At 40.0% G+C, this 12,752-nt stretch overlaps 1 protein-coding gene across 11 annotated transcripts in view; it reads right to left on the reverse strand.

Moving 5' to 3' along the window:
• Positions 1 to 506: 506 nt before the first annotated feature.
• Positions 507 to 12,752, reverse strand: part of LOC131242960 (synaptotagmin-2-like) — a 47,575-nt gene continuing 35,329 nt past the window's right edge. For 5 of the 11 annotated variants that reach the window (XM_058241964.1, XM_058241965.1, XM_058241961.1 and 2 more), the window contains 4 exons: positions 3,999 to 4,443; positions 3,470 to 3,613; positions 2,722 to 2,993; positions 507 to 674 (listed from right to left, as the gene is read on the reverse strand). In XM_058241964.1, coding sequence (XP_058097947.1) covers positions 3,525 to 3,613; positions 3,999 to 4,443 — 534 coding nt within the window. In that variant the 3' untranslated portion in view covers positions 507 to 674; positions 2,722 to 2,993; positions 3,470 to 3,524. The remainder of the gene's footprint in view (positions 675 to 2,721; positions 2,994 to 3,469; positions 3,614 to 3,998; positions 4,444 to 12,752) is intronic. The other 6 variants (XM_058241969.1, XM_058241966.1, XM_058241968.1 and 3 more) reach the window with 6 other exon arrangements.

Consider the following 12,752-nt stretch of genomic DNA (forward strand, 5'->3'; position numbering starts at 1 on the left):
GGAACGTAGGAAACACAATTGAAAGGCAATTTCCATTTTACAATAATAATAATAATAATAATAAGGGCATCAAATAGATTTCAAAACAGAAGACAAGCAAGGTGACAATACATAGAATCCATGTAAAACTGAAATCCCAAATAAACAAAAGGAAAAATGGAATAGAGGGTTTTCCATTTTCTGAGAATTCCATGTAACATCTCAATATCCACATTTTAGTGTCCCATATCCTTAAAGGGAGTTTCAACCCATCTCAGCTTCTTCCCTTTTTTTTCCCCCCTTCGTAATCAATACTGTGATGTGGGCAATATGGACGTTGCGAAACAACCAATGTTTCTGCAATAGTCGTGTTTCTGCTACTGAGATCTTCTCTAGAGTTCTTTGACTCTTTAGGAATTGCACGCCACAATTGTGGGTTAGGTCAGGTTGGGTTGCAGTCGTGGGGCTGCGGTGTTTTGTTTTCTACTTTGCTAGCTTTGTAATTTTCTTCTGTTCCTTCTGATTTGTTTTGTTTTTGCTTTCCCTTGCAGCTTTGGGTTCTTGCTGATAAATTCTCATCTTTCAAAAAAAGAAAATTGTTTTAAAACCAGAACTGGAACTAAGCTTGTTTTTGTGGCCGGTTAGGTCCAAGCACCTCTCCAGCCTTTCAGGCCCGTTCTCTTACCCATTTCAGCCTGAAAACCAAAATCATAAGAAGCATTCCACCGTTGGCATATATTGGTTGCATTTTTCTACAAAACGGTTACCACTTAACCAACCAGATTTTATGGTGATCTTGCCGTTTTGGTGGCCAGTTCAGATCCAAACAGTTCCAACTGTCTGGTTAAGTCCAGGTTTTTAAACATTAAGATTAACATTGTAATATTTCTTTCTTTTCTTCCCCAACTGCATTTAATGTTGAAAAGGCTAACCTGACTATAACCTAAAATGATCTAGAAAAAATGGATGAATGGAGTGGATGAAACCCATACAAAACGGTGGGTCCCACAGAGCCCCTGCCTGGACCAATTTCTGTCCAGGCAGGTTCAGGACGCAATCTGCTTCCCCGTAATTGCACACGTGCTGAGTTGGCATGTGTGTGGTTGTGCAAATCACAACAGCATTCCTTGCAACTACACAAACGCATTCACTTTGTGTCGGCACTTGAGATTTGTTGCAATGAAACATGATCTTAAATATGGATTATATGGGATTCTGACAGATTTGCAGTTATGAAACATGATCTTCAAGTGATTTTTATGGGATTCTTGACTGACTGAGCCCATTACACTGCAAATTCAGAAAATTCAGCAAACTCTTCGGACTTCTGAATTTGAAAAAATCCATCCACTGCAGATGATGAGGACCTGAAGAATAGTTATAAAGTATCAGTGTTGGATGTTAAACGAGCAAGCAGATGCAGACAATGTTAAACGAGCAAGCAGACACAGACAGTGTACTAGGACCTGATTAATCCCATTAAAGAATATGAGCTTGAAGTCAGACAAATAGAACAGTAGTTTAAACCCATTGAAATAGTTGAAGAGCATGATTTGATAAGAGAAGCAACAAAATCCACTGAGATAGTTGCGACTGCTATAACCCTGCAACATATTTTGTAAACTAGTTTTCTTCTTCTGTCTGACCTTTTTATGTCAAGTTTCTCACCAGAGTTTTTTCTTCTTCTTCTTCTTCTTCTTCTTCTTCTTCTTTTTTTTTCCTTTTTTAAAAATTTTTATTCGAGCGTGGTTTCTCACTAGGTATCCACCTGATGTGTTATTCCTGAAATGGGGCAAGCATGCTCCAGCGGTACTAGTACCACTGTAACCTTACGGGCGGCACCGGGCAGATGTGGGACCCAGTGATGTGTTCACAGAATCCAACCCATTCATCAGATGCTTCATCTCAAAAAACTCCACGCCTCTCAAGATCAGCCTGATCCAAAACTCAGGTGGGCACATGGAACAAGTTGAGAGGAAAAAGCCCACCATTTATCTGAAGGGGAGCCCTGCCATGTTGTATATATATGGAATCCAGTCCAATCAGACCCTTCACTCAAGCCAGATGAAGGGTTGTTTAATTACTCAGGTGTGGCCCTTGAAATTCAAGGGTGTGTGTTCCCTCCCAGCTTGTTTCCTTTATCGTGGCCAACTCCAGTTTTGGATCAGGCTGAATATTGGGCCTTAAGCCTTTTTTGAGGTCACGCATTTGATTGATGGCCCTTCAATCAGGCTGAAACACGAGAGGATTTCACTTTCATATCCCCAGATTTCCAGGCTTCTTTCTTTTCCATACAATCATGACTGCATTAGATTCTCTTTAAATAATAATAATAATAATAACAATCACATGTGACCAATAAACTCAAATGTAAAATATTGGCAGGTCACCGTTGTGTCGGACTAGGTGAATGTGCAAGGACCAGCTCCAACATGAAATCTTTAAGATACGGATATTTGAAGTATCCAGAACATGGCAGGCCATGCACCAACACATCATACGGTTATCCTTTCACAACGCTCCTTGCAAAAAGGTAAATTTGGAACCTCTCTAGCTGGGACAATCCCAATAAGGATGGACCAACTTTCCGATAAGTCAGTGCAAGATCCCATTACATTTCTGTTTGTCCAAAAAATCTGTATCTGAAAGATTTATTTTCCTTTGTTTTCCCTCCTATCAAGCAAGCCCTAAAAGAACTAGAGGTCTTCAATCAAGATAAGGCTGGGAAGAGGTAAAGCGCACCTTGCAGCTGAGAACTTGTGTATAAATGAATGGGGCTCTGACTTATGTGTTGCCTCTCTAAAATGAGAAGCCATTATAAATTAGACTCTGCCTTTCCTGCAAATTATCAAAGCTCGGAAAACATAACAATGTAATATGAAAAAGGGATCAAAATCTGCTGCCAAGAGAACCTCTGCTGGCATTCCGGATTTACTCATGATGGGTAGATAAGAGAAATGTGTGTACACCTCATCACTTGCCATCCGACTCCATGTGTAGGGTAATCATTGCCCACCGGCACAGAGAACAACAGTCATAATGCATGGTGCTTTAGAAAGCTTAACAAGGCTCTACCCGAGGGTAAAGGCTTCCATTCCCTACTTTCGCTACAAGATTGTGCAAGGTCGTGGCCAATCGGCCCATGAACCCCATCATGCATGGCCTTTGCCTTTGCCCACATTGAGGTCAGTTTGGTCACAACATGGGTCACATTGTGTGCTTTCTGGTCTTTCTTGTGTACGGTTTTTCTCAAACATGCGCATGTGCAGCCTGATTTTCAGGTTATGGCACATACACAGCCTTGATCTCACACACACGTGCAGCATTTGGTGAGAATAAGATTCAAAATCATTCTCTTGAAAGTAGCCTACACATTTCTCTAGGCTTTTTACAGTTAAAATCCACCAGCACTTATGATAGCGTAACTCCAAGATTGTGAACATCAAAGAGATCAACAACCTTCAACAAATAGGGAGATTTCTTCATAATTACCTGATCGAATGGAAGCATTGATTTTGGCTCTTTGTTGGTGTTAAACTAACATATTAGGGATTGAAGAGACTTGAGCCTCCAATGTTGATAGAAATCAACACAGTTATACCAGTAATCACAGCAAACCAAAATAATGCTGATCCTGCAAAACACAAATGATCAATAGCACGAGTGGTCGAAGGAAATGACATTTTCTGTTCGACCTCAACAAAGGACCATGTGGGGCCCATCTTTCAGTAATTTAAGCTGTTAATCAGGTGGACCTCATCATGGGTTGAGGTGGGCTCCAATATCTCCACTATTAGATGATCCCAGCACTCTGAAGAGTGGACAATTACATAGACTGGTCCAAATTTAGTGCTGCCCAATCAGACAGGATCATCCAGTAGGGGAGGATTTTAGGTATCTCAACCCACTGTGATGTCCACCACCTGAACAGCTTGGATCACCAAAACAGGTCCCAGCTTATATAGTTTACTGAACCAACCAAATGCTCGATCGACATTGTATATTTCTTCCAGTGTTACCTTCAGGAGCTTCAGAACTGCTCTCAGAATCAACTGGTACAAACTCAGCACGTCGACCACTTGAAACAGTTGAATCGAGATTCACAGCCTCATCAGAAGGTTTTGTATTTCCTGTTTCAGATGCTACTATCCCTTGGAATTCCTCGCTTAAGAGCAAAGCTGCTAGTACATCCATAAAAGATTCTTTCCCTGTTTCGACAGAGAGGTCCCTTTGATTCTGTTCATATGTAATGTCTGATTCATCAGATTCTAAACTCTCGCCATCAGATAAATCGCTATACAAGGGTTCCACCTTCATCTCGTCTTCTTCATCCTCCACATAGGCTTTATATGTGAGTCGGAGTAATATCTCCCCAGAAGATCCCTTCCCAAATACTCCCCAGACTCCTTGCAAGACAATGATTTTATCTGTCGGGACAGTGTCTTGAAGGGATCCCAGATCAACCTAGAAAATAAACAATATAATGAATGGTGGATGAAACTGTGAGTATCAAAGAAACAATTCTTTAAACGGCACAAGTATAACTAAAGAAAGACACCTGCAGCTCTGGATCTTAACTTTCAGACACAAGCAGTGATGAAAAAACAGCGTATTCATTTTTGAACAGAAAAAGGCAGCATAATCAAACACTTCTCCTGTAAAGATATGCATAGTGGAATTTAAACTGATAACATCCATACGTCTGTTTTCTTGTTCATATGAAGCATTAGACCATTCTGAAGTTAAAAATCCAATTTGGAACTTATAGGAAAAGATACGCATAGTGGGATCTAAAAAAATTGTCATGGAAACCCTCTTCACTTACACTTGCCAATCACATATCTGAACAAACATTCCAGTGATAGTGAAAATCGTCCCAAATACATTCTACCTTTAAATTCATTGAGCCATCTCTCCAATGGACGTAACCACGATTCTTAGGCAATTTTACATTGGAATCTTTTTTTTTTTTCTTTTTCTCTTTCTTTTTCTTTTTCTTTTTCTTTTTCTTGAATGAAAGATCAACTCCTTAAATGCAAGTGCAATTGGATTACATAGTTTCCACACGGTAAAAAATCAAACACAATCAAATTTCTATAGCCAACTTACTGCATAGATTTCTCAAACCACACAGGTTAATACTATTCTTCCTGGTAGTGGTTCTCTTATGAAAAATTCCCTTCAGCAACACTATCATAATTATAATTTATGCTCAGACTAAAACTAGCTACTTAAAAAGTCCCAGATAGCAAAAAATGGAACAAGGCCATGTTTTATACTTTCACCTCCAGCTCTATCACTTGGAAAAGTGTGGATGAACAGGTTCTAATGCAGGCATGGAGGTATAATAGTCATTATTGCTGAAAACCTTGTCAGTATAAGCAGAATAGTATAATAGAAACTCTCTCGGAAGAAATAGGAATCATAATAATCAATATCGGTGGAAGATTTAGGAAATTGCACGAACAAAATACTTTCTTGGAACATCCAAGAGCCACAGTAACCGGAAGGCGAAGCCCAATATAGTCGTCCTATAAAAACTATCATTTCACAAGCAATGTTTTAGTATCAGTATCGCACCCTTGGGATATGGAAACATATTGGTATCCATGGGAAATAACACAGGCATCAGGGAATATATGGCAGTATGAGAGGAACATTGGGGGAAAAATAGAAAAATAATGGAATGTTCGATGAAACTTTTGGAGAAGTTAAAAGACAAACACTAAGAACTCAAAACATTGCAAAAATAACTTGGCATAATTGGTTTAGAGAAAAACTTTGATACTCTGGTAGAATGTGTTGGATGATGATTAGAAATTGTGTGCATGGAATACAACCAAGTCCACTTAAACTGCCAAATTATGGGTCACAGTTTAGATGTATCATGAACCAAAAATTATGCTTACTTATCTCGGTATAGGATTGGAAGACAAATATTGGACACAACTCGCCTACCCAATGGGTTGACCTAGGACTCAGACAAGTCAACTCAGCCCAGTCACCAACTGGGTGACTGGGTCAAGTTGTCCACGGATTCAGCTGACTCATCTGAGTCACGAATGAGTCTTGCACCCACCCAAGTAAATGGTACTCTTACGAGCCAAAAATCAAAAGAAAAATAAAAATAAAAATAAAACAAAAACAAAGAAAGCCGTGTACTGAAGGAAACAAAGACGGAAACCCAATGTTTATATTCATATGCTTCTCTACTCCAATCCAACCTCTCTCCAATCTCTATGGCGTACGCTGCCTGTCATTTTTTTTGGAAGAAGAAGAGAAACAGGTAATGGGGTTACAAATTGGAGGAAAAAGGAGAGTCATTCAATACTTCTGGCTAGTGCTTTAAATAGATTACACTATGTAGCATGTAGCTCAGCCTTAACACTACATAACTTATGAAAATAGCTCAAGTCGCATGTAGCCTATGCTACATGCTAATTTACATACACTAAATGCTACATAGCTTACATTAAATGCTAATTTACATGCGTTACATGGTACATAGCCTGCACTACATGCTACATAGCTTACACTACAAGTTATTTTTTACTAAAACAAAGATAAACTAATTTTTCATGATTTGTTACATTTTTCTACTTTTCAATAAAAAATAGTAAATCTGTTCAATAATTTTAGTAAAATAATAAAAGTAAGAAAAGGAGGAATCCCTTCACACTCTGCCGCAACTTTCTCTCTATCACATCTAAAAGGCAATCTCTTTATAGAATTCATGAGATATGGGTCGAGAGATGAGGCGAGTGACTATCTAACATCGAGAGATGAGGTGAGTGACTATCTAGAGGTCGAGAGATCGTGATCCAGGTCATCGGCAAAGGCAGTAAAGAGATCGGAAAGCAAAGATTAGCGGGTAACGAGGCAGGCTCAAAGATGACTCGGGCAGCCAAGGTAGGGAATCGGCAAAGCAAATCAGGGGCTAGTGGAAGAGATGGGCCCTAGAAAAGGTGACAACAAAAGGGAAGCAATCGATTAACTCTTAAGGGGGGATCATCAGCGGGGGGTAGTGGATTCCTTGGAGATTGCTCGAGAGGGGTTGTGGTAGGAGAAGGCTAAAAAAGGTGGTTAAGAAGGGTCCGATGGTTGGGAAGAAAGCAGTGACGTAGCCAGGCCCTCTTTGGGAGATTTGCAGCTATAGCTAAGATAGTCATCCGAAGAAAGGATCCAGAGAAATGAGGAGTTTTTGGTTCATTCGGCTGGAGAATGCAACAGAGGTGGAGGTAGTGATGAAGACGTTGAACAGAAGATTGGAAGGTCTAAAGTTATCAGTCCAAAGAGCTGGGTATGGGCCTGACTCTATGAACCAACAGATAGTGAGCAAGGCTTTGAGGAATTTTGTGGGAAGGTGGGTTCGGAATGCTGAAGCAGGTGGGGGGCTGACGCAAGAGGGGTTGATAGTGGAGGGAGAGTAGAAAGGGGGGGAGGAGGGATGAGAAGAGTATAGAGAAAACACTTTGGAAGGAGGGAAGAGGGGAGCCGGTGGTGATATTTTACCCGGCCGTTATTGAGTCTACTTGGGGAGTGTTGCGGTGGAGCTTAGTCATGTTGTTGGAGAATGGGGTTGCCATTGAGGAGGCAAATCATTGGACGATTGACAGTGGGGGGTGGAGGATTTCTTCTGCCTAAAGGTCCTCTCTGATAGCAAAGTGTGGGTACCTCTGAACCAAGAGGTGGATGTGGATTGGCTTCTTCTAGCAACAGCTCTTTTCAAGGAGGAGCCAGTGATCGGGATATATAGATGGACCGACTCAAGTGGGAGGATGATTGGTTCAAAGTTACTAACTTGCCAATTGAGTGGTTCTTCCTGGAGGCTTTCTTCCTCATCGCCTCTTGCTTTGGCCAACTTGTGATGGTGGATCCGACAACAGAGGGAAGGGAGTAGGTTAGATGGGCTAGACTGTGTGTGAGTAGAAAGAGATTTTACCCTACCATTATTGAGTCTGCTTGGCGAGTGCTACGGTGGATCTTATGTTAGTACACTTATTTTTGCACCCTATTTGTCAATCACGTGAGTCCTTATGTCACGTAGTCGGTTGAGCCCTTGGAAAGTAAAGACCGAAGACACAAGCGAAGATAGAGCATCAAGGAGTGAAGAACAAGTAAAATAAGCTACCTTGGTGACCCTAACCCTTGACCCAAAACAACCTTAAACCTCTAGATGATCTTGGCATAATAGGAATACCTAATTGATTATCCTTTAGCCTTAGGAACCCAAGTGGAACATGATAAGTAAGGTTAGAAGAGGTGCGAAGATGCTATGAAAACCAACGCCCAAAACAACAGTTTTCGATTGATGCTCGATGGCATCGAGCATATCTCGAGTCGATGGCATCAAACGTAAAATCAGATGTCCAACAATAATTGATCATTTAAACTGACTTTTTCAATGTAATCGAGGTCCCTTTCGATGGCATCGAAGACTCACTCAATGGCATCGAAGGTAACTCAGATATGTCCAGCAAGAAAACATCACAGTATCTGATTTTCTTGATGGCATCGAAGGTGACCTCGATGGCATTGACAGAGCTGTTTTCTGCCCGTTTTTTTACTGTTAGAACTAGAACCTTTTTATAAAGGTCATTCGGTTCTTGAGCATTTCTATGGTTTTTGGTGCAATAAAAGCTTAAGTGAATCCATGTCTATATCCCTCATCCCAAGCCTCTATACCATTGAGTTCTAACCTTGAAAATGTACTTGAACCCTTCCATTTTCTAGAGATTAGACTTATCCCTTATAGGCATACCATTGTCTAAATCCTTTAGAAGACCCATCTAGGTGAATCCCCTAAGAAATACAACTTTCCATTAATTGTAGGAAATCCAACCAACCTTCCATCACCTTAGTCACCTCCAAGGAGCACTGCATGCAAAGTGTTTGATCGTGCAACTGGAGCCTTGGCAAAGCATCGGCATCATGATCGGGGGAGCAAACAGGATCTGATTAAAGCATGAGAGAGCATCGATCAAGCTACCCAAGATGGCACTACAAAAGGGGCTCAATCCGACAAGTAAGTTGCCAAGTGTAGGAGTTCATATACTCTCTTTCTTTATGTAGGATTGAGGGTAAGAGTTTTTGACCGAAACTCGATCAGGTTCTTATGTAGGACCTTGACTCTTGTGTAAAGCCTAAATCATAGGTTCTTGTGTAGAGCCTAAATCATAGGTTCTTGTGTAGAGCCTTGGCTCTTGTGTAGGGCCTAAATTAAGTCCTTATGTAGGTCACCCCGCATGAGTATTTGCGTGTCAGTCTCCATGGGAGCCTCTGGCGGGAGTAAACGTAGGGCTTTGTGTAGGACCGAGGTTATTGGTTAGCCTAAAGAAAACCAACTAAAGTCTCTTGCGGGAGTGTATATACTAGGTTGTTGTGTAGGACCTTGGCTCTTATGTAAGGCCTAAATCCCAGGTTCTTGAGTAGGACCTTGGCTCTTGTGTAGATCCTAAATCTTAGAGTCTTGTGTAAGGTTATAAATGTTTGAGGTTAACTTGATTTAAAACCTCTGATAGTGAAATCTGGTACACTTATGAGTTGAGTGCGTCTGAAGAGAGTAGAGCAGGCAAGTAACCGAACCACTGTACATTATTGTGTTTGGGATTGTTATTGGCGCATCTTTTTAATTATGCTTATATGTTGAATGCTTAATTATATGCATGCATGATTAGTTGAACGCTAGGTGATGATAGTTAGCACATCCCACACACACATACACTATCATGTTATAAACTAATTGCTTATTGGCATATCATTTGTAGTCTATGTGATTGGACCCTCTAATGGCTTGGAAGCCTTAGAGTTAAATTGCTTTACTTAGTTTAATTGTTAATTAGTTTAAGTAGGTAATTAAGTTTTTAAAATAACTTAGTTTAATTGTTAATTAGTTTAAGTAGGCAATTAAGTTTTTAAAATACATAATTTTAAATTGGTCCTAACCCCACACCCCCCCCGGACTTAGTCTTCATTCCTCTGTCAAGCTTCCGCACATACAGCCGTGGTAATCCCATTACGCCACAGGCGAACTTTCAGCTTAGTCATGCTGTTGGAAATGGAGTTGCCATTAAGGAGGCGAGCTGTTGGATGATTGACAGTGGGGGATGGAGGATCTATTATGCTAAAGGCCCTCTCTGATAGCGAGGTGTGGGTATTTGTCATTCGATACAATTCAACCCTTATTACGATTTGCAATATGATAATGATTTTGGCAACATTGCCAAGAAGAGCCACTCAATCAATAGGTTCGTAACTTTGAACTAGTCATCCTCCCACTCGAGTCGGTCCATCTATTTATCCCGATCACCAACCCCTTCCAAAAGCGGATGTAGATTGTCTTCTTCTAGCAGCGGCTCTTTTCTGGAAGGGGCTGGTGATCGGGTTATACAAATGGACCGACTCGAGTGGGAGGATGACTAGTTCAAAGTTATGAACCAGCCAGTCGACTGGTTCTATTTAGCAATGTTGTCAAAATCATTATCATATCATAAATTGTAATAAAGGTTGAATCGTATTGAATCACAAATCGTATCATAAATTGTAAGATTTTTTAATGATTTTCTTAAAAATATGAAAAATATAAATAAATCAGAAAATTTTAAAACTTTAACACTATCATGACATGGTGGTACTTAAAAATTTAAATAACTCTTATCTATCTTCTTCTTCTTCTTCTTCTTCTTTTTGTCTTTCAAGAAATTTTCCATTAAAAAATACAAGGATCCTTTAATAATTCATATACTTGTTACCTTTCTTGAATGTAGAATCACATTGGAAAAGCAGCATTTGATTCCGTAAACCGACGAAAAAAGATGTTTTGATATCTAACCATCATTCCACAATACATATAAGTCAACATGATTGTAACCATCTATAAAAAAAAATTTACAGATAAGTTATCAATTTGTTGTTTTGACCAGTTAAGAAGTAAGAAATCATAAATAAATAAATAAAAGATCTACAATTTAACATTGAAGAAAATATTACATAATTTAGTCTCTTATAAAGAAAATTAAAACAATTTACCTTTTCTAAACAAATCTTCTTCTTTTTTCTTTTTCTTTTTCTTTTCTTTTTTTTTTTTTTTAAAAAGGTTTTTTCCTGAATGATTCTTATAGCCCCCACCAATTTAAAAAGATAAAATGAAAGCCAAGTGAAGCTTAAATAGAAGAAAACAAGTATAATTTGAATCATAAATTGTAAGGATTGTTGTCAAATAGCATAATATGCGACCCAAGGGGCCTGTGCGCATATGCGATTGCATAATCGCATATGCCATCACACAGCCTTCCAAAAAAATTACATTTTTCCTTGCATAAGTGATGGCATAATCGCATAATGCCTACTAGTCATAAAACTTTTTTATAAAGGTTTTTTTTTTTTTGAATGATTCTTATAGCCCCCACCAATTTAAAAAGATAAAATGAAAGCCTGGTGAAGCTTAAATAGAAGAAAACAAGTATAGTTTGAAAATTCAGGATTTGAATCATAAATTGTAGGCATTGTTGTCAAATAGCATAAGTTATCATATGTGACCCAAGGGGCCTATGCTCGCATAGCCTTCCAAAAACTTTACATTTTTTCATTGCATAAGTGATGGCATAATCGCATATTCAATTGCATATGCCATCGCACAAATCATCGCATATGCCATCACACATGTCTATTGGTCATAAAACCGTGTATGCTACTATGGCATATGTAGAGGTGTACACAAGTCGAACCGAGTCGAGCTTGGCACAGCTCGACTCGACTCGGCCACTAGCTGACCCTAGCTCAAACTCGGCTCGGCTCGGTCCTCCACCCTAACTGGCCAGCTCGGCTCGGTTCAATCAGCAGCTCGGGCCAATTCGAGCCAAGTTCGCATGTGCAGCATTTTCACAAACACATGGACTGCACCTTCAAATTCTCACTGTATGTAAAATAGCAACAACGGTTTTACAGGTATTTCATCAAACACCTTGTAGGCAACATCAAAATCAAGAAAAAAGGTATTTGTTTCATATACATACCTTCGTTGCCACCAGCCGATACTTCGTTGAGTCATTTCATCGAGCACTTGGTGAGCAACATCAATATCAAAGTAACCGTGTCATCGAACTAGTTCGATCCGAGTTCAATTCGAGTTGGGGTTCGATCCGAGTCGAGTCTAGCTCGGGAAAGCTCAAACTGGTTCGAAATTTTTTTAAGCTCAAAAAATCAACTCAACTCGGCTCAAACTCAGTTTCGAATTGAGCTTTTTCGAGTCGAGCGAGCTAACCGAGCTAACTCGGTTCATGTACAGCCCTAGGCATATGCAATATATGCCCCCAAAATGGCATATGCGATTCGCATATGACAACACTGACTGTAGGATTCAAATCATAACTCGTAGGATTGATATAAAAAGGCATTTAAAGGTAGGATTCAAATCGTTTTTCTTAAGCTTCGACTTGACTCATAAATTGTAAATCGTAGGATTTTGACAACACTGCTTCCTGGAGGCTTTCTCGCTCATCGCCTCTTGCTTTGGCTAGCTTGTGGTGGCGGATCCCGCAGCAGAGAGAAGGGAGGAGGTTAGATGGGCCAGACTACACGTGAGGAGAAAGAGACTGATCCCATTGTCGAAAAGGATAGTTATTGCAATTGGGGAGGTCAAGTGACTATCAGGGTGGAAAAGGAGGCCATTTGACATGAGGTTAGGTAGATGGAGGAAGACGCAATGGTGGGTGATGGCGGAGGGATGCCTGCAATGGCATCCAAAGGTGGGTGGAGATGATGGTGTATAAGCC

The sequence above is a fragment of the Magnolia sinica genome, chromosome 4 (genome assembly GCF_029962835.1).
Source record: "Magnolia sinica isolate HGM2019 chromosome 4, MsV1, whole genome shotgun sequence".
NCBI lineage: Eukaryota > Viridiplantae > Streptophyta > Magnoliopsida > Magnoliales > Magnoliaceae > Magnolia > Magnolia sinica.